Here is a 22,294-nt window from a genome sequence, read left to right as displayed (position 1 = left end):
TACTCAATGGGACAACTGTTAACTTGTTTAGTTGACCCTTTGAGTCACACCTACATATTGCGTGTGTAACAAGTGTTAACTGAATGTGCACTTTTCCGGGATGACATTTATTTTCAAATACAAGATGGCGGACAAGGATTTTTTTACAAAAAATTTACATGGGTGTCGTTTTCAAGACATGGTTCTAGCGCAATAGCTATTTGCAGGACTTATAGGTATATCAAGTGGTTTTTTTTTAAGTTAGATATTCTCGACACTGTAGTTCTAGTCACTTTAGTTTCACTCACTTTTTAGTTACATTTAACACGTTTTACGAGTATTTCACTGAACTAGACGCATCGTCTTTAACAAATATACTATAAATAGGTATAAATAACATCAAACAAGCCGCGGGAAACCGCTGAATGGCGGCGGCGTGTGGAATTGCCCACTATGCCCAGCAGTGGACGTCCATCAGTTGACGACGATAAAATAGTTCACAATAAAGGTAATCGGCCATAATTTACCCGCTTTGCGGCCATGAACCAAAATAGTTTTAAATCAAAGATAATATTGGCGCTGATTCTGTTGTCTTTCTCTAAACAAAATTTAGATTATCTGCATCTTTTTCTCTATAATATTGCTAAAAAAGGACGAAACATGAACTTTACATTTAAAGACTAAATTTTAGTGCACGCAACAAATTTAAACAATAGGCTGGCAGCTAAAGTCACTAGGATTGACAGCTCTAAATTAAATTTAAAACTGTCAAACTATATCTGTCCTTTTCATATTGCGGTAGTACGAAGAGGATGCGAATACTCTAAAATTTTGTTGTGCTCAGAATCAGTACCATTGTAATGTTTCTATATACCGGGTGTAACCAGAACGCTAGCAAAAACTTAGCGTTATTGTTATACTATCTAAACAGAATCCAATACCTATAACCATTTGTCTCATTTTGTAGTTTTAGTTATTTACTATTTTTCAAACCCGCAATGTATAGCGTGCAAAACTCGGGCCAATGCCCCACCTACAACGCGGCATTGACTCCGAATGGCCTACTTATGCAACGTTCGTTGACCTCTATCGTCAGTCAGATGTTTTAATTTGCAATATATCGTGAAATTTTACAAAAAATAGGTTTTTTTTAAATTTATTTTTCGCGTTTTTTTTACTATACTAATGTGCCTGTTTACCTTTATTAGCAAAAATAAAGAAATATATTTAATAGTTCACAAAAAAAACACTGGGAAAAGATTTGATCTAAGTTGACTATGATGTGACCATGTTGATTTTCAAACATCTAAATATCCTAGGACACATTGGCCCAACACATTCAGCTAATTTATAAAAGGCCACTGTCCACTTCCCGAATATTTTCTGTATGCGACCAGCGCTTTTCCGAATTGTGTGGTTTTTATACAAAGTACAAACATCTTGAATCTTTGCAAGCAAGGATTCACACATTGGCTGAAAGCATTGGGCCAGTGTTCATACTGGCCCAATGCTTTCTTTGGAGCTGTTTAAGATCACAGTCACAAAAGATTGTAAAATGCAGCTTGCTTCTTTAGCAGAAGCGCTGTCATCCACAAAAGCAGCGATTCCTAATATCAAAATGACCAATTAAATGGTCATGACACTTGGACCTATATTTGGTCAAACTTTACCTACCCATAACATTTGAATCAACATTTACAGGAGGTACTTTCTTCTCAACGAAGCCTTTCTCACACCGAACTATGACAGCATCATAATTATTTTCTTCTCTTCAAAAATTTCTTGGCCCTCGATAAATTTTCGAGAAAACATTTGGCAGAAAGTCAACATTATTGTGTGCATTGATAGGTTTGTTACATAGATTGGAGTTATCAACAAAGCCAATGATGTAAACTGTGTGAAATTGTGAAGATTTCTAATCACCAATACCACTTTGGCCAATAAATTACTGGTCATGACACTTGAACCAATATTTGTCCAATAAAATACTGGTTATGACACTTGAACCAACATTTACAGGAGCACTTTCTTCTCAACAAATCCCTTCTCACATCGTACTATGACGTCATCGTTCCTACCATTCAACAATTTCTTGGCCCTCGACAAATCTTCAAGAAAGCCTTTTTCCGTTCCCATGACCTGTTTCTTCGGCAGCAAATTCTTTGATAGATGGGCGATGAGTTTCTGCCAATCTTTGAGTAGGAAAAAGACTTTGTCGTGTTTAGTTTCGATCGGTACTGAGCCATTTGAATGTTCGAATAATACGTTCATTATGTCCTTCTGGCATCTTGAAGCTTGGACCGCTTTTAGTAATGATAGGAGTAGGATATCGACGTTTGTGTGTGCGTTGATAGGTTTGTCGTATATATTGTTGTAGATTAGCGTTTTCTGCAGGGCCGACTATGTACATGATATATGAAGCGAGCTTTGTTGTGTCTTGAACCAATATTTAGCCAATAAAATACTGGTTATGACACTTGAACCAACATTTGGCCAGTAAAACACTTATGACACTTGAACCAATGTTGAGCCAACATTTACAGGAGCACTTTCTTCTCAACAAATCCCTTCTCACATCGTACTATGACGTCATCGTTCCTACCATTCAACAATTTCTTGGCCCTCGACAAATCTTCAAGAAAGCATTTGCCTTTTTCCGTTCTCATGATCTGTTTCTTCGGCAGCAAATTCTTTGATAGATGGGCGATGAGTTTCTGCCAATCTTTGAGTAGGAAAAAGACTTTGTCATGTTTAGTTTCGATCGGTACTGAGCCGTTTGAGTGTTCGAAGAATACGTTCATTATGTCCTTCTGGCATCTTGAAGCTCGGACCGCTTTTAGTAATGATAGGAGTAGGATATCGACGTTTGTGTGTGCGTTGATAGGTTTGTCGTATATATTGTTGTATAGATTAGCGTTTTCTGCAGGGCCGACTATGTACATGATATGTGAAGCTAGTTTTATTGCGTCCTCAGCCCAGTAGTACGGGTCTTCGTGGCTCGTTAGAGAGATATCGCCGTCGTACATAACGTCTAGACCGTATTCGCTACGGAGGTAGGTCACGAACGAGGCCACGCATTCCGCGTGTAAACGGTTCGCCGGTGAATATATCACTAGCACTTTGGTTGGTGGAGGGATTTCTGAAAACAAAAAGATCAAAAAATAATTAGATCATCATGATCAATCCATCGCCGGCTCACTACAGAGCATGAGTCTCCTCTCAGAGTGATTGAGTGAGCCAAGTGTGGACTGGCAGACTTCACACACCTTTGAGAATATTATAGAGAACTTTCTGGCATGCAGGTTTCCTCACGATGTTTTCCTTCACCGTTAACAGACGGACTTGTCTGTTTAGACAACAAAGGGATCCTATAAGGGTTCTTTTGTTCCTTTTGAGGTACAGAACCCTAAAAAAGATATGCGGTTATTGTTACCTTGTCCATATTCCTTGCACCAGTAGCGTCGTATTACGCGCAGCACGATGTAGTAGGCGAACAGAGTAGCCACCACCAGCGCAGTGATGCTGGCGATACAGATGTTCAGGGTCTGGTGGGCTTGCACACCTGGAATACAAATAGAAAAATTGTTCATGTAGAAAAAACGTCACTGGCACCGATTCCGTTGTCTTTCTCTAAACTTAATTTAGAGTATCTGCATCCTTTTCTTTTTAACAATGCTAAAAAGGGACAGAACATGAACTTTACATTTAAAGACTCTAAATTTTAGTGTACGCTACAAATTTAAACAGTAGGCTCGCGACTGTGCGCTAATACCACGGGTTTTACCCTCTAAAGATTAAATTTATAACTGCCAAACTGCGTCTGTCCTTTTCATATTACATTAGTAAGAAGAGGATGCAAATACTCTAAAATTAGGTTGTGCTCAGAATCAGTACCATTGTACAGTTAATTTCTTCGAAACACACTCAAGAAAGCAATCTCAATAGAAATTCGGCGGGGTGACTACGTATCTCGCGGCAGGCGTAAATCTCGCGATCATTGCTGTCAAACGTCCGGCTAGAGAAAGACAGCAATAGCCACAAAGCAAAATAAGAAGAAGAGAGACAGCAAATGTACTGTCACATTGCTACTGCTGTCGCGTTGCTGTCGCTACTGCAACGTTTTACGTAATCACCCCGCGGTTCAGATATCTCGGAGATTTCGGTGTACATAAAACACAACTCCTCCTTTTTAAAAGTAGGTTAAAAAGTAGCTTATGTTACTCCTTATATAATCCTCTACTTCTCAGTGAAAGTCCCTTCAAAATAGGTTCAGCCGTTCCGAAGATTAGCCCATTCAAACAGACAGACAAAAATTTTAAAAACGTGTGATTCAGTTATGGTACAGTTCAAATAACCATATGAACTTAATATGAGGTAGTTATTTCGAAATTACAGACAGACACTTCAATTTAATTTATTAGTATAGATTGACTGGACTGGACCAGACCAGACCAGATCAGTCAAAATTCTTGCACCGAAAAATGTGTAGAAGCTTTGCTTCTGTGCATTTTTCTTTACTTTACTTAAATGACTAACAGCCGTACTCAGAGTCGCTTAATCGTTACTTAAGTTTAGTTAAAACGAGACAGAGTTACATCTCTCACATAAATCTGTCTTGTTTTAACTCAATCTTAAGTAACGATTAGCGACTCTGAGTAATGCGGTTAATTATTAAATAATCATCTATCACTTGTAATAGACACAGGTATAACATGTCCGACCTTAGCGCACAAAATTGTAATAACATTTATTCAAGTTTTTAGAAATGGAGAAGGCAACCCACTGTAATACAGTGTTTACTAGTGCAGGGGTTGCCCATTCATACGTCTACTAGACCTAGGTCTACTTAATTGTTGTTACTTGTTTTTTATCTGTATTATAAGTATTTTTTGTGTTCCTTATATGTAATTTAATATGTAATATGTAATAATGGCCCCGATTCTCTAGTCTCTCTCTAAACTAAATTTAGAGTATCTGCATCCTTTTCTTTTTAGTAATGCTAAAAAAGGAACGGAACATGACTTTCACATTTAAAGAGTCTAAATTTTAGTGCACAATACAAATTTAAACAGTAGGTTCGCGAGTGCGTGCTAAAATCACGGGTTTTACCATCTAAAAATTAAATTTAGAAATGTCAAACTGCTTCTGTCCTTTTCATATTACAATAGTAAGAAGAGGGTGCGAATACTCTAAAATTAGGTTGTGCTTAGAATCGGTGCCATTATCCAATAAATTTAATTTTAATTGACACTTACTGATGACAATTTTGGGGCTTTTCACAAACTGACACTTGACTTCCCCACTTTGACACTTATCATGCATTGGGGTCACAACGAAATAGTACGACCCGGCTTTGATTGGCCAACTGTAGTCATATGTCACTTCTTGGGAGTCATTACTCATTTTGACAGTGGTGTGTTTGACAGTTTCATTACACTGGGTGCCCTTGTCGCACTCTTTCATGATGCTTATCTGGTAAGCCGTGATCCTGAGCTGGGCCGGCGGGGGCATTATGTGTAGTTTCATTGAGTTTGTCAAATTTTCTATGTATACAAACGGTTTCCAATCCTTCTCGGTTATTGTTGGACCTATAACAATGTTAGAAAACTTTATCACTACCCATATTATAAATGTGTGTTATAAGTGTGTTTGTTTGTTGGTTTATTAGTTTGTCCTTCAATTACGTCGCAACGGAGCAACGAATAGACGTGATTTTTTGCATGGGTCTGCAATTGCATCAGCTAGTAATATATATGGTGTAAGTAGAACGCTAGCAAAAACGAAGACAGTTGATAGTACTGATGATTACTGATACGATACCACAAAAAAAGCGAAAAAATAAATAGAAAAAACCTAAGTTTATTAAAAGTGCACAATGTATTGCGAATAAAACGTCTGGCTGCCGCTAGAGGTCAACGAACGTTGCGTAGTTAGGCGCCGCGGAGTCAATGCCGCGTAGGTGGGGCATTGACCCCGAGTTTTGCGCACTATACATTGCAGGTTTGAAAAATACTAAATCACTAAAACTACAAGGTATAAGGCAAATAATTATTGTGTTTAGGTAGTATAGTAATAGCGCTAAGTTCTTGCTAGCGTTCTAATTATACCGTCTAAAGCCAGCCAAATACGAGTCGGACTCATGCACTGATGGTTCTGTGTAAACAGACAGTGGACTTAAATTTTTTACTAGCCGCTTCCCGCGACTTTGTTCGCGTCAATATAGGTTCTTTAAAAATCCTGTGGGAACTTATTGATTTTCCAGGATAATAGCCTATGTGTATGTAAAAGAGTAACAAACATATACACATACACACACACACGTTCACCTACATAATAATTAGTGTGATCCTAATCCTAATAATGTGATAAATATGAAAGTGTGGATGTTTGGATGTTTGTTACTCAATCACGCAAAAACTACTGGACGGATTTGGCTGGAGGAAATTTGGAATGGAGATAGATTGTACTCTGGATTAACGCATATGGTACTTTTTATCCCGGAAAATCAAAGAGTTCCTGAGGGATTTTGAAAAACGTAAAGCCACGCGGACGAAGTTGTAGTGATAAAAACTCACTCAGCATCTCTGCGGTAGGTATATTGAAGTAATACTGCCCCCGGTTGACAACATAATCATCAGATGCCTCAAAGTCCAGTATATGGCTCTGCCCATTGTAGTTTCCATCTGTGAGGGACCAGTAGCAGTCATAGTACAGAACTGACTGGTCGTTGATGGTCACCTTGTTGGATATCACGATGTTCCTGCAGTGGCTCTCCACATTCTTGTGGTTTTGGAAACGGAATTTCATGGCTGGAAATAATTGTTATTATCATAAATTAAATCATAATCATAACTAGCTTATGCTCGCGACTTCGTCCACGTGGACTACACAAATTTCAAACCCCTATTTCACCCCTTTAGGGGTTGAAGTGTCAAAAATCCTTTCTTAGCGGATGCCTACGTCATAATAGCTATCTGCATGCCAAATTTCAGCCAGATTCGTCCAGTAGTTTGAGCTATGTGTTGATAGATCAGTCAGTCAGTCAGTCAGTCAGTCACCTTTACCTTTTATATATTTAGATATTGATTTTAACTCTTAGCATGCATACTGGGTATAATCATTGGAAGAAATTCGCATTTTTGATGAAAAAAGTTAATTCTGTCAACTGCAATATTTGTGATATAACAGACAATATTTAAATGTAGGTAGAATATCACTTGCTTTAACGGTGAAGGAAAACATCGTGAGGAAACCTGCATGCCTGAAAGTTCTCCATAATGTTCTCAAAGATGTGTAAAGTCTGCCAATCTGCACTATGCAAAAACCCTTCTCACTCTGAGAGGAGACCCGTGCTCTGTAGTGAGCTGGCGATGGGTTGATCATGATGATGATGATGATAATAAGTATTACTTACTTTTCCATTTTATATTGCTAAACGTGATGTTCAGTACTGTATAATTGACGGAGTAGATAGACCTATAGTCGTTATGCTCTACCGGCAGTATGTAGGGCTTCAGCTTGACCCCACCGATGTGAGAGTTAGAGGACATTGGGCCAAAGCTGTCCATGCAGTCAGCACTGTTTGGCGGGATATATTCAACTTTACATGAATTGACATCAGAATGACCAGCACCAAGAATCTGTAAAAAAATATATGTAGACATAATCTTGTTTTAACTTTGCCTTCTAAGCGCAGAATCCATAGTAATATGTATTGTATTATAAATGCGAAAGTGTGTCTGCCTGTCTGCTAGCTTTTCGCGGCTCAACCGTTCAAATTTCATCCAAATCCGTTCAGCCATTTTTGCGTGATTGAGTAACAAACATCTAAACATCCACACTTTTACATTTATAAATTACTAGATGATGCCCCCGACTTCGTCCGCATGGATTAGGGTTTTCAAGAATCCCGTGGGAACTCTTTAATTTTCCGGGATAAAAAGATGCCTATGTCCTTCCCCGGGATGTAAGCTAACTCTGTACCAAATTTCATAAAAATCGGTTAAACTGTTGGGTTGTGAAAAGCTAGCAGACAGACAGACAGACAGACAGACAGACACACTTTCGCATTTATAATATTAGTATGGATATTAGGATTTTGAATTAAACATTTGACATTTGGACTTTTATTGTTACAACTAAATGAAGTGCAATTCAGCTTGCACAGCACTGCTTCCTAAAACTTAACAAACACCTCTTTCTATCGTGCAAACTCTTCTCTGACATCTCTTCCTCTAATAAGACTTACGTGGGAGTCATCGAAGGGATGCACCACTGTAGGTATATACCTAGGGTCACACGACCAAGTGAGCGTGACCTCATCTGAGTAAAGTCAAAGTAAGTACAATACGCGGCAGAAAGTAATGCACATCAGCCTTTAGAATGACGTTTCGGCTTTGTAGAGCATTGTCTCTGTCACTCATACCCATATGACTTTTGTCGGTCTCAACAACAGAGTCAATGCTCTACAAATCTGCTATCTCTTTCTAAAGGTTGATGTACATTACTTTCTGCCTCATACTCTGTTCTCTAGATTTCAGCCTAAGATTCCAACCTCTGAGATTCACATACAACAAACGGCTATGCTTAAGTGCAAAAAAAAACCCAGGAAGAAGAACTAGGCAATGTTGGTTTCATTTGGAAAATTATAAATAGAAATAACTATAGACATTTTAAATACAAACAACTATTAGTAACTAGTTTGCTTGACCTCTATCTAAAAATGACAATGCAGTTTGGGATGGAATATTGTTTTATGGTAGTTTTACCGGTGGTAGAGATAAGACCATGCTACAGCTTGAGAAAACAATTATTTTTATTACTTATTTAGTATTGAAACAATATTAGATTTATACTATCTGGAATCGAACCCGGGATTTTTAGCGAGGTAGTTATATAAAGCCAGAGGATGGCCAGATGTTGTCATATTAAATAAGCATCTCAGAGTTTTTCAAGGTTGACATGAAATCAATAGAATGGACATGTTATGTTTGTCTTTAGCAACTCACTAAAGCAACGCAGACTTCATAAATTATATTATATAAAACGATTTTACCTGTGTCGTACAGCTGCGTGTTACCTTCGTATTATTTTCACATAGCTGATAATGTCCAGAAACATAATGTAGCACAAAAAACACAAGAAAAATAATAAATTGAAACTCCATCTTGTATCTTATCTATCGTAAGCCTAACAACGGAATTTATTGGAAGAAAACATTTTTATAATGATAATATAGAGAAGAACTCTAATGTAGTAAATAAAAAGTCTAAACAACCACTATTTATTTTAGTTATTAACAACACAACAAAACTGTTTACAGTTCGACGACCATTTTGCAATTTTTGACACCGATTTTAGAGTAATGGCGTCAAAAAAGTAGTATGAGTTTATTCTCTATGGTTTAGATTATTTTGATTAATGATTATGGCAACACTACGAACCTTGGACCCTATGGAAAGGTAGCACAGTGCACACTCCTAATTTTAATTTTTAAGGCTGAAGGCTGAAGCAAAATATCTATCTCTATGTAAAATATAATGTTATGCGACCCCTCCTTGCTTTAATTTGATAGTCGAAGTGGGATAGGTAGCGATAAGTCGGTATTTGCTTCAAGTAGGTAACGGTCCCCTCCATGATACCTAGTCCTTGCCTTCTGAATGCAGTTTTTTCCGAAATCCCGAATCCCGCCGTTCCCACCAAGGACAGGGTGCTGGAATCTGGATACATGCATCAGGATTCTGGTTACACGCCTTATTACACGCATCCAGCAAAAATAAAAGTACCCATTTTCACATATTTTCTTATCATTTTATTTTCAAAAATGCATTAGGTAGTTAAGTATTTAATTTGTAAAAAAGTTTCCATTTGTCTTGCAAAAATTCATCACATTCAGTAAAATGATTTTTTCTAGCCATTGCTTGGTAAAGTTAACATCCAAGCACGCATCCAAGTAATAGACGTTTAAAAATGTATAAGTATAGGTTTTTAAACACTAATTAAATTAATTTTTGGCCAATCTCTACCACATACGACTAAACTGAGATTAAAGACAAGTATTATAAATAATAGGTATGTTAATCGAACAAAAATTTAAAAATATTTACAACATGAGAAAACATCTTTTTCAGTTCAGACATTTCCGTTCCGCCATTCTTGATTCTATTTAAACATAGTTACTTAATATTTTCCAAGTCGGTCATTTAAAAAATATTATTGCGTAACGTGTCCTATAAAATAGGTAATATATATACCTACTATACTATTATAATATAACTGGAAAAAAATTGCTGTGCAATGTGGAGAATGAACGGAATGTGTAGGTGGACAAGCAAATAACTACATAAGTAGGTACCTATAGGTAAGTTTGTTTCATAAACTAACCTTTAATAATATGTACCTCCTTAAAACTTTACTTCCTTCTATTGAAAGGAACATCAAAAAGTGAAACGAACGAATGACCGCTTAGGATTTCATCCTGTGGTTTCATCCCACCGCGATTCGGTTCAGTTGCTCATGGCACGCACCTCATTGGCTGATATACGTAATACGTAAGAACCTTGTAAAAACCTTCGACTGAGTAGGTACATTGAATTTACCAGTCCTTCGCTTCTGTCGGTTGTCCCTGAAAACTTCTCGGCTTTTTTCTCAATAAAATATCTAATGAATTTCGCATCATACAACGTAAGGTTCGTTCAACGACTTTTTCATGCGCGTGAGATTTTCTATTAAACATTTCCCTTTATCCGTTCTCATAATTTGCTTCTTCGGCAGCAAATCCCTGGACAAATAAGCGATGAGTTTTTGCCAGTCCCTCAATAAATAAAAAACTCTATCGTTCCTTGTTTCATTTGGTACTGGGCCGTTTGAATGTTCGAAAAACACGTTTACAACTTCTTTAGACTGTATAGCTCTGATTGCTTTGAGAAATGATAGGAGTAGTTTGTCTACGTTCTGAAGGACACTATGGGGGTAATTTTCGTTGTCCTTTGGTCCCACTATGTACATGATGTGGGTTGCTTGTTTGATGACGTCTTCAGCCCAGAAATATGGGTCGCAGTGAGTTGTAGCGGGTATGTCTCCGTCATACGAGATGTCGAAGCCATATTCTGAGCGGAGGTAGGCCACGAATGACGCAACACACTCGGAGTGGACACTGTTGGCTGGAGGGTAGATAACCAGTACTTTGGTTGGTTTTGGCATTTCTGAAAAGAATACAAATTTTTATAAACACAAAAAAAATATGGTTTTGTGTTTCTTGAACTCCGGAATTCTGGTTTTGGTGTAACTTCGGAGCTTGGAAAGATTACAGATTCGTTTGTGAAACCGGAGTTATCGTGAACATAACCGGAGTTTCGATTTTCATATTTTTAGAAACCGACGAGATTTTTCAGTGTTTACATATCGTCGCTGGTTTGTAGAAAGGGCGAATAGTTATATTCGAATTCTATAGAAAAATGGCATATTCGCCCTTCCTACAAACGAATCTTCATAAATTGTACATATGAATTATGAAGTAAGGTAAAACTTATTTAATTTTATCGATAGAAAACATAACAAAAAAGGTAAAATAAAAATCTTACTAAGTAGGTATTTTTACCAGGTCGTAAAATAAAGTTTCCTTTTAATGTTTCTAACTGATTTGTTTTATTTTATGCTCAACAGACTTGAATATTTACTTATGTGCAAGAAATATCCAAATCAATTTCATTATTCAATTTTTTTAATGAGGCTTTGAAACTCCGGAACTCCGGACTCGGAACGCTCAGCATCAAAAGTAAAGACTCGACTCCGGAGCTGAAAAATAGTCCGATTTTCAAGCCCTAACCGTGCGTCGCCTTGTTGGGTCAATAAGGGGTTAACTCACGTCCATTCTAAGGTTACACTTCCACGCTTGTTTATACAAAAGTATTACGTCTATTATTCTATTATTTGTTGTTCTCACGTTGTTCTAGATCTATAATTGAGCAAGATATTGATTTAACTCTCCATTATCTATGGCCTAAAGCAACAAACATAGGTAGTAAAATTATATTTATTTTAAAAGTCATGACCGTTGACCATTGAAATCTTTCTTTGAGGCAACTTTGTCCATTGCAATCATTTTAATAACTATAAATCTACAAAACTATTGGTTTTAACTTTTAAGGCAAACTTTACTTAACAAGTCTTTTTAGTTTGTAAAAAATGTTAATTAAGTAATTTGCAAAAAAACTAACTAACTAACTAAAAAATAGCACCAAACGTTGATTCGCGTTTTTCACACAATATCATGACATCACGCATAATCTTGAGAAGGTATGTCCCGCTCATAAATGTCGATTGCAATAGCATGCTCTCACGCTCGACATGGAGCGACCATGAAGAGCACTCTTAAATAAATGTACATTATTATATATGTGCAATATATGTACAAATTTAATTTATATGTATAGATAAGATGTACATCTTATCTATACATATAAATTAAATTGTAGTGTCTGTCTGTAATTTCGAAATAACTACCTCATATTAAGCTCATGTGGTTATTTGAACTGTACCTACTATAACGGAATTATATGTTTTTAAAATTTTTGGCTGTCTGTCTGTTTGAACAGGCTAATCTTCGGAACGGCAGAAGCTACTTTGACGGGACTTTCACAGACAAGTAGAGGATTAAGCAGGATAACATAATATATAGGCTACTTTTTAACCGACTTTAAAAAAAGGCTTTATTATATAAAACTATTACCTGATGCACCTCTGCAGTATCGGCGGTAGATAAGGTACACCAACAAAGAAACAGCAATCAATGACCCAGTAACGATGATGTAGGTGGTCAGCATATTGGGCTTCACAGCTGAAAATTAAAAATAAGTAAGTAGGTAGGTAATAGCTTGATCGTATACGATCGTATACGATATATATATATATATATATATATATATATATATATATATATATATATATATATATATATCGTATAGACCTACAAAAAATTTAATTATGAATCAGTTCCAACATACTCTACCAATTCTGCGTGCGAATGTAAACCAATAATAGCTTTAATAAGTAAGTACAATACATGATACAATAATGCTAGTTTTATTGTATAACAGACAAAGCATAAGACCAAGTTTTATTTTAAAATTATACTCGTGCTACGTCCTCGAATTAGTAACGTCAAGATATTATTTAACACAATGTAGTACCGCATAGGTTTCACCACTACAGCACTGTAACTAGTTTAGAGTTTTTTTTTTGTTATTACCCCCGATTGGACTACCTCTAGCCTCACTCGCCTCACGGCCGCCGCTCTGCCGCTTTTCCATTGGCGTTTTAGTGCTCAACCATTTCACTTGTTCAGTACCTCGCACGCAGTATAGGTTTTTAACATAGTAGTAACTAAGTATGCCGCAGTGTGCAAACGAAAGTAGTATGGAATGTATAGTATACTCATTTGAGAATGAATACCTCTTTGCGTTTTCGACACAAAATTCGAAATGCCACTTAAATAGATATTCTTAATGTCACTTAAATAGATGCACCGTAAAAAGGTAACAAATAGACAGACTTACATACAGAGAGAATATAATAAATAGTCAGCCAGAAAAACAGACAGACACACTTTCGCATTTATAATATTAAGTAACTAGGATAGATTCCTATGGAATTTATAAAAATCTTTTTTGGCTATTTAAGTAACTAGGTATGTAGGAAAAAGAATATTCTCCATTCTCACCAAGAGGAACTGCAGGACTTTTTACGGACTGGCACTCAACTTCTCCACTCGTACATTGATCGTGAAGTGTAGTCACTACAAAGTAGTATGAACCAAGAGTAGATGGTGTGTAATCGTAGCTCACTTCTTCACCGTCACTATTATAGCTTTTCACAGTAATATTTTCAACCAATTCGTCCGTACAGTCCACACAAGTCTTTTTTACTTGTACTTGGTATGTGAAATTCAATAGTGCTGGAGGTGGCACTATTCGCAGTTGCATCGTGGTCACAAGGTTTTCTACGTAAACAAATGGTTTCCAATGCGTCTCGTCTGAGTTTGGGCCTGTAATTAGAAAAGGTTTTATGATAAAAGCCTCGATTAAATAAACTCTTTAGGATTTTGTTTAGTAAAAAATTAAATTTTCGGTATTTTAATAAGGAAAAGTTTACTTTTCTATGTTTTTCTATATTTTTCTCTATTCGAATAAATTGTTTAGTTGCATCAGGAATAAGCTCTATTTCAAGTTCATTGAGGGCCCAATACCGCGTACAATCCATACAAATATTATATGCGAAAGTGTGTCTGTCTGTCTGTCTGCTAGCTTCTCACGACCCAACAGTTCAGCCGATTTTGATGAAATTTGGTACAGAGTTAGCTTACATCCCTACGAAGGACATAAGCTACTTTTTATCCCGGAAAATTAAAGAGTTCCCACGGGATTTTAAAAACCTAAATCAATGCGGACGAAGTCGCGGGCATTATCTAGTAAACTATAAAGAATAGAGTAGCGCTACACAAATACCAATTTTATAAGTTACGCCAATGTACCTGCGTAGAAATCTTATTTTTGAATAACGCGAAAATACCTCAGCCAATCATAGCGTGCGTCAGTCTACTATTGGTCGTTGCCTATGCGCCATGTGTTGTAAGCGCGAATTATGAGCGAGACAGCACGAGTCTCTGTTGATCATGTGTATAAAATCTAACAGTCAAGCAATAAGGTCTGTATTTCATTGGTGTACATTTGATTTTAGTCGGCGTTAGATTGCGCTTGTCTGCGCAGATGAATTTTACTGATGTTATTTGTAAAATTGGTAGTACTGTAACGTGTTTCAGCTCAGTCATTATAACGATGTCTTTTTTTAATTACCAAATGGCACTGTATTACTTACTCAGCATACGGGCCGATGGTATGTAAAACAGGAACTTTCTCCTATCAACAACAGTACCATCAGTAGCCTCCAAATCCAATACATGTGTCATTCCGTTGTAACTACCGTCTGTTAGGGACTTGTAGCAATCATAATGCAACACTGTTCGATCGTCAAGCTTCATATTATCTGATATGAATAAATTACTGCAAAGCCGATTAGCAGGTCTACTCCCAAGTTTTTCAATTCTGAACTTCAATCCTGAAAAATAAAAATCAATCCATACGTTTTGTTCATACTAGGTGCTTTATAAAAACAAGAGTGTGAACTGTCAAAAGGCACAGAGATCGATCTTTAGAAGGAGACAGCAGATTTGTAGAGCACGTTATCTCGGTCGTTTAGACCGACAAAGCGTCATATGGGTATGAGTGACAGAGACAACGCTCTACAAAGATGAAATGTCATTCTATCTTCTAATCATTCTATTCCGAAATCGCCCAATGTGCCAAGAAGCTTTCAAAAACCATATCAAGTAATATTGTATTAATTTACGTTAAATTGGGTAATATACTTGTAAGTTGTAAGCAGGTACTCGTAATATCACAAAAATTATCCTGTTTCCGTTTCACATCAGCGAGCGATCTATTCCATGAAATACTTAATCGTATGCAATGCACACAAACACAATAGGTATTGAATTGCGGTCAGGTACCCCATTATAAAAAACTTGATCGTATATTATAATAGGATAATTATTTAATAATAATAATAATAAATACACTTTATTTGCACAACCACAAGATGGATTACATTAAAGAATAAAAAACACAGACAGAAGGAAGATACAAAAGGCGGCCTTATCGCTAATTAGCGATCTCTACCAGGCAACCTTAAAGATTGGAAAGTTATAAGGAAAATTAGACTGCAGGTGGTGTGTAATATACTAATAAACATACATTCAAATAACTGATACATACTAATACATAAACCACGAATACATGTATTAAATAATATGTATTATACCAATATACTAATAAAATAGACTAATATATACTCTATAATCGTACTTAAGGAGAAACAAATATGATTGTCGTCTTCAATTAGTTTATTATTTAATTTGTTATTCAGTGAGTTTATACCTTATATACAGGGTGTAACCAGAACGCTAGCAAAAACTAAGATAGGTGATAGTACTGATGATTACTAATATGATACCGCAGAAAAAAACGCGAAATAATTTTTAAAATATCCTATATTTTTTAAAAGTTCACGATATATTGCAAATAAAACATCTGACTGACGTTGCATAACTAGGCCACTCGGAGTCAATGCCACGTCGTAGGCGGGGCACTGACCCGAGTTTTGCACGCTATACATTGCGATAGATAGCGTTCTGGTTACACCCTGTATTATACGGTATATAATACGTCTTACTTACTTTTCCATTTTATTTCTCTGAATACAATATTTGGTACAGCATGGTTGATCGTATAACTGTCAGGTCTGTCACACTGTAAACGTAGGATAAAGGGCTCTATGCTTATTTGGCCTAGACGAGAGCCAGATACCACAGGAGTAGAACTATAGCTGTTCATACAGTCAGGGCTATCATCCAGATTATTTTCCACGTCACACGTTGCAGTTTTATCGGAACTATGAAATCCCAATATCTGAAATCAAGAATTGAAAATTTTACTTACTTACTTACTTAAAGGTTACGCTTGTTATTCTTAATTCTTCTCTCTGATTAATTTTTGAAATCCCGCGGGAACTCTTTAATTTTCCGGGATCAAAAGTAGCCTATGTCCTTCCCCGGGTTGCAAGCTATCTCTGTACCAAATTTCATTGAAATCGTTAAACGTATGGGTCGTGAAAAGCTAGCAGACAGACGATAGACGGACAGACAGACACACCTTCGCACTTATATTAGTATGGAGCATGGATTTGTTGATCTAGGTCTATAACTACGCCAGATATCAATTAAACACTAAAGATATAATTTAGTGTTTAATGGATTTAGCGATTTATACCTTCATTATCTATGGTTAAAACAATAATATATGTACCTACATATACTTAGGTACTAAAATTATATTTATTTTGAAAGTTATGGCCTTTGAAACATCTCTATTTTGCAAAAACCAACCATGCAAAAACTACAAAACTGCAAAAATATTGACCTTAAATCAAACTTTACTTAATAATAATTTAAAATGTCTTTAGTTTGTAAAAAAAATGTTAAAATAGGTAAGTAATTTGTAAAAAATTAAGTACTTAATTCTAAATGCTGATTCGCAGTGTTTGACACATCACGTATCTCGCTCTTGAGTATGTCCCACCCGTAAATATTGATATGCTCGCAGGCTCGACTTGGAGAGCACTCTTAAGTAATTCAACTAAATTTTATGGAATATCCGTCATATCGAAAAAATCCACCAACAAACCATGTAAGTAGGTATATAATAATTCAATACAACAAACTCGGCGGTTGCTCTTCGAAAGTTTCCGGAGTTATGGTGGAAGGTGGTGGGACTCATAACAGGGCATAGCCCACTAAACAAACACCTTTTCGTTATAGGTATCACCAACAGTCCTCTGTGCAGGGTCTGCATGGAGGTCGATGAAACACCGACGCACGTGCTCCTGGAGTGCACGGGCGTAGCAGATCAACGCGAACGCCATCTAGGTTCCCCGACCTCACTCCAAGAAGCCCTCGGCAACCTGGGCGGTCTACTCGGCTTCTGGAGCGAGCTTGGATGGCTGGAGTGAAGACTTCGGCGGGGAGGGGCGATGCACGCACAACAGACGGAAACGTTTAAGTGCGGAAACCAGCCCAGAATGATGAAGATGAAGAAGCTATAGCTACGTAGGCATCCGCTAAGAAAGGATTTTGAAAATTCAACACCTAAATAGGGTTTGAAAGTGTAGTCCACGCGGACGAAGTCGCGAGCATAAGCTAGTAATTAAATATTATGGCGTTGGGCAATTTTGTAAAACTTGAATACTGAAAACAAAAATTGCACTCTTATTTTTGGAGAGTCGTAAAAATCTGCCTCATGAGATGACTCTTCCTAAACTTGCGTCATCGATCATGTTATTAACAGTGCGTTATAGACAGAGATTTTGTGCGTCATGGATTTCTATCGTGCCGATCGAGATCGTGCCTAATCTTTCTACGCCAAGTAAATAAAAACAAGGAAACTTTAAATAAAAACAAATAGTAGCTAGGAGTCTTACGACAGAATTTTTACGCGGGTAAAACCGATTAAAAATGATGATAAACTCAGTTATTTATAATTTGCCAGCTGCACTTATCTACTCCCAAGTGTGCAAAGATAAAAAGCTGCTAAAAGTCAAAGTTTATCAATAGGTAGGTACAGTACGGGGCAGAAAGTAATGTACATCGGCCTTTACCTTTAGGATGACATTTCGGCTTTACAGAGCGTTGTCTCTGTCTTTTATACCTATGTGACGTTTTGTCGGTCTCAACGACAGAGACAATGCTCTACAAATCTACTATTGCTTTCTAAAGGTCGATGACGTACAGTAATGACTAATGTAGGTATCTATTTAGTAAATATTAAGCATAGTATTCACTACAATAAGATTCACTTTCGTTTGACGGGACTATTAAACTCAAATGCAGGTGTGTCTGTCTGACTTTGGTGTCTGGTTTATTGGCGGCTAACATTTTTTCATGCGTCATTGATAAATGATGCGAAGGACATGTACACAAAAACCAGCCAAGTGCGAGTCAGACTCGCGAACCGAGGGTTTCGTATTACAGTCGTATTTTTTCGACATTTTGCACGATAAATCATAAACTATTATGCATAAAAATAAATAAAAATCTGTTTTAGAATGTGTACAAGTATAAAACCTTTCCATAATGATATTATGCCACTTGGTAATTAGTTATCTAATTTTGAAAATTGAAAATACTAATATTTGTTCGTTTATTAGCACATTTAAATTTTTTTTTCTGTGATGTAACCACAAGTTCACGATTTTCGGATTTATTCCTTTATTTATTTATTTTTATTTTTCATGTACCAAAATTGTAGTTAAATTAAGTTACATGCTTTACTTATGCTATAAGACCTACCTACCTACCAAAGATTCTAGATCAACGTGAAGTACCCTATAGGTTTTCTTAACAGACACGACGGACAGACGGACAGATCGACAGACGGACAGGCGGACAGACGGACAGACAACAAAATGATCCTATAAGGGTTCTATTTTCCTTTTGAGGTACGGAACTGCCTAACTGCCTACCTATTCGTCTCCGGGATGCAAGCTATTTTATTAAATAGGTAAGTAATCCCTTGTTTTGTATTTTTGAAATAACAAAAATGTTAAATGATTTCGTCAAAACTCATAAGCATACTTAAAATTGCAACCGTTAAATAATTAATAAGGAAATTTGTTAAATTCGTGGAATCATAATTAAACTGTAGTAACAACTGCCTCGATTTCCTTCTTCCGACGAGACATTTTGCAATTTTGTAAAGGGATCTTCCCACGGTCCGTTATATTGCGAACCACGCAAATTCATCTTTCACCTCTACCTCTACCCTAGCTAGAGCCCTCCAAGACCACAAATACTATAGGTACCTACAAATTACTCTCGATCGAGGTAGGACGATTTAAAATCTGACTCTCGAATTTTTCTGATTTTATCCGCAACTTACAACTTGTAATCTTGTGGATTTCACAATGCGATTTTTACCATTTTACAACATGGAGGGCGGAAAAGTGTAACCCGTGCGAAACCGGGATAAGTTTTTTTTATTATTATTCATTATAGGCGCACGCCTGACCACGATCACACCTGATGGGAAGTGATGATGTGGCCTAAGATGGGACGCGTTTGCCTAGAAGGTGCCTATTTCACTCTTGTTTTAAAGATACCCGGATTATAATTGGCAGGAGCTGATCTACGAAGAGTATTCCAGACCCTAGCCATGCGTATAAGGAATGATGACGCAAAACGTTTCGTACGCGAAGATTGAATGTTGACGTCATAGGGATGGAAACTCGCCCGGTGTCTTGCGGTACGGTGGTAGAAAGGTGAGGGAGGAACAAGATCGAACAGCTCCTGAGCACACTCTCCGAAATATATCCTGTAAAACACCGATAGGCCGGCAACTTTTCGGCGGTGATCAAGACTCTGAAGCTTGCCCAAAAGTGGTGAACCTTCGCCTATAAGTCTCCTGGCTCGACGATCAACGGCGTCTAAAGCGGCTAGTTGGTACTTAGCAGAGCCATCGCAGAGATGACTGCAGTACTCCATGCACGAGCGGACCTGGGCCTGATATAAGGTTACCAGTTGGTGCGAGTGAAGTACCTACTGCTTGACCTTGTTGAGAATACCAAGTCGACTAAATACAGGCTGTAACCAGAACGCTAGCAAAAACGAAGACAGGTGATACTACTGATGGTTAATGATATAATAACACCAAAAAACAAAAAAAAAACAAAAAAAGATCCCAAAAATCCTGTATTTTGTAGAAAATCATGATATATTGCAAATAAAACATCTGACTGACGCTAGAGGTCAACGAACGTTGCTTAAGTAGCCGAATAGCCATTCGGAGTCAATGCCACGCGTAGGTGGGGCTTTGACCCGAGTTTTGCATGCTATACATTGCGGGGTTGAAAAACCAAAAAAAATATGAGGCAAATGGTTATTGGCAATGGATTGTGTTTAGGTAGTTAACGCTAAGTTTTAGCTAGCGTTCTGATAACACCCTGTATGTTTATGAATGAATAAATAAACCAACCTGTGAGAAGCAATTCCGTGGTACTATTGTCATGTTGCTGCAAAGTTGAAAGTGTTCACCAAGAGTTTGTTGCAAAATAATAAAAACAATAAAAAACACAATCAGACTTTCTTCCATTTTAGATTATTTATTAGAGATCACTTTTTCACTAAATTAATATAAAAAATACTGCCTATAGGTACCTACAGCTTTGTTTAAAAAAAATCAAAGTTTTTGTTTCATTTCACATTACAACGGTAATTTAAAGATAACGCGATTTAAAAAAAAACACTAATTAAATTAAAAAAGCGCAAAGTAGATCGTAAAAGGCGCCTAGGATGTTGCACAATGCACGGTCAAGAGCGTAAAAGATACTGACAGTCACGGAATCATAAGGAAAATCTAAAGAATCATTTTTTATGAGTCATATCGGAATCCTATTGGGTAGGATACTACTACAAAGTAGGTCCTCAATCCTCATACTGAATTTAATATTATCATTGACGAGGCGTCAACACAGTCTCTCCAATTCTCTCAAACAGAATGCTGTGCTACTAAAAATATCAGCCGATACTTAGGTCCCGCCATAGTATGTCTGTAGGTATGTTCACACACATAGAGGCGCCGCACCACTGCCGCATACACCGAACGAAACGCATTTTGTTATTTTTGACGCACTTATTTATGATGCCCACAACTTTAACCACGCGGGTTAACGTTTTTAAAAATCGCGTTGGAATATTTCGATATCCCGGAAAAAAATTGGTCTATATCCGTCTCCGGGATGCAAATTTCGTCAAAATCAGTTAAAGAAATTGACCGTGAAAAGGTGAGAGACAGACTGTAACGTTGTGTTAAATAAAATAATGTTTCTTTAAATTATCTGGCTTTATTTTAATATTTACACTTGGATTATCTTAGTAATTAATATTAATACAATGAGCTTAGTGTGCACGGATCTGGCCAACTCTTACAAGTGAAAGTCTATCAATTGACGTTGACCCATGACAGGTGACACCTACGTACGACATTGACAATTGGTCACTTGTCTATGAGTTGTCTCTGCTACATCATCCCCTTTTATTTAAAAAAGAAAATATCTACATAATCATCCAGTTACAATTTTGAAAAATTACTTACATATATCATCCCCTTTTAATTTTACATAACTATATCATCCCCTTTTAATTTTACAATTTACATAAATTATTACTTAATTAATTTTATAATATTATTGTGCCACACTTCTTAAATTTACTACAATTATTGACTCTTAAACTACCCATTCAACCAGCGATGGACAGCCTGTCTGATTGAAACACAAAGTCTACGCCGCCGGTCGAATATGAAACGAGGTTCTACTATATTGTACATTATTTTTGTCTATTATTACATATGCTCTATATCCATTATATCTAACAATTTCGCCTTCTGACCAAATATTCTTACTTGGCTCTTTTTTGAACCAAACTTTTTGCCCTACAGTAAACTTACTTTTAAATCGACTTGTCTTATTATAATTTTTTATATTTCTAGTTTGTACATCATTAAACTGTTGAGTTACATTCTGATTTAACTTAGGTGTTAGGTATTGTGAGCTAACAATCAACTTAGTTTTTAAATTTCTATTCATTAGTAGCTGACTGGGGGAAAAATTTGTACCAGAAACGGGAGAAGCCCGATATTGTAATAATGCT

General features: G+C 36.7%; 2 protein-coding genes across 2 annotated transcripts; both read right to left on the bottom strand.

Moving 5' to 3' along the window:
* Nucleotides 1–222: 222 nt before the first annotated feature.
* Nucleotides 223–9,319, bottom strand: LOC117988659 (uncharacterized). The gene is made up of 6 exons (XM_034975817.2): nucleotides 9,035–9,319; nucleotides 7,394–7,619; nucleotides 6,555–6,788; nucleotides 5,235–5,567; nucleotides 3,413–3,541; nucleotides 223–3,118 (listed from the first exon to the last, which is right to left on the bottom strand). Exons 1-6 carry the CDS (start codon nucleotides 9,143–9,145, stop codon nucleotides 2,517–2,519), a joined length of 1,635 nt encoding a protein of 544 aa, XP_034831708.1. The 5' UTR covers nucleotides 9,146–9,319; the 3' UTR covers nucleotides 223–2,516.
* A 454-nt stretch (nucleotides 9,320–9,773) lies between these two features.
* LOC117989061 (uncharacterized) lies at nucleotides 9,774–21,132 on the bottom strand. Its single transcript, XM_034976363.2, has 6 exons — nucleotides 20,619–21,132; nucleotides 16,271–16,502; nucleotides 14,854–15,093; nucleotides 13,700–14,023; nucleotides 12,710–12,817; nucleotides 9,774–11,183 (listed from the first exon to the last, which is right to left on the bottom strand). The coding sequence occupies exons 1-6, from the start codon at nucleotides 20,733–20,735 to the stop codon at nucleotides 10,654–10,656; spliced, it is 1,551 nt and encodes a 516-aa protein (XP_034832254.2). The 5' UTR covers nucleotides 20,736–21,132; the 3' UTR covers nucleotides 9,774–10,653.
* Nucleotides 21,133–22,294: the final 1,162 nt, after the last annotated feature.

This window comes from Maniola hyperantus, chromosome 15 (assembly GCF_902806685.2).
Source record: "Maniola hyperantus chromosome 15, iAphHyp1.2, whole genome shotgun sequence".
Lineage (NCBI taxonomy): Eukaryota > Metazoa > Arthropoda > Insecta > Lepidoptera > Nymphalidae > Maniola > Maniola hyperantus.
Note: the sequence above shows the minus strand (reverse complement) of the source record. Positions and strands in the feature narration are given on the sequence as shown.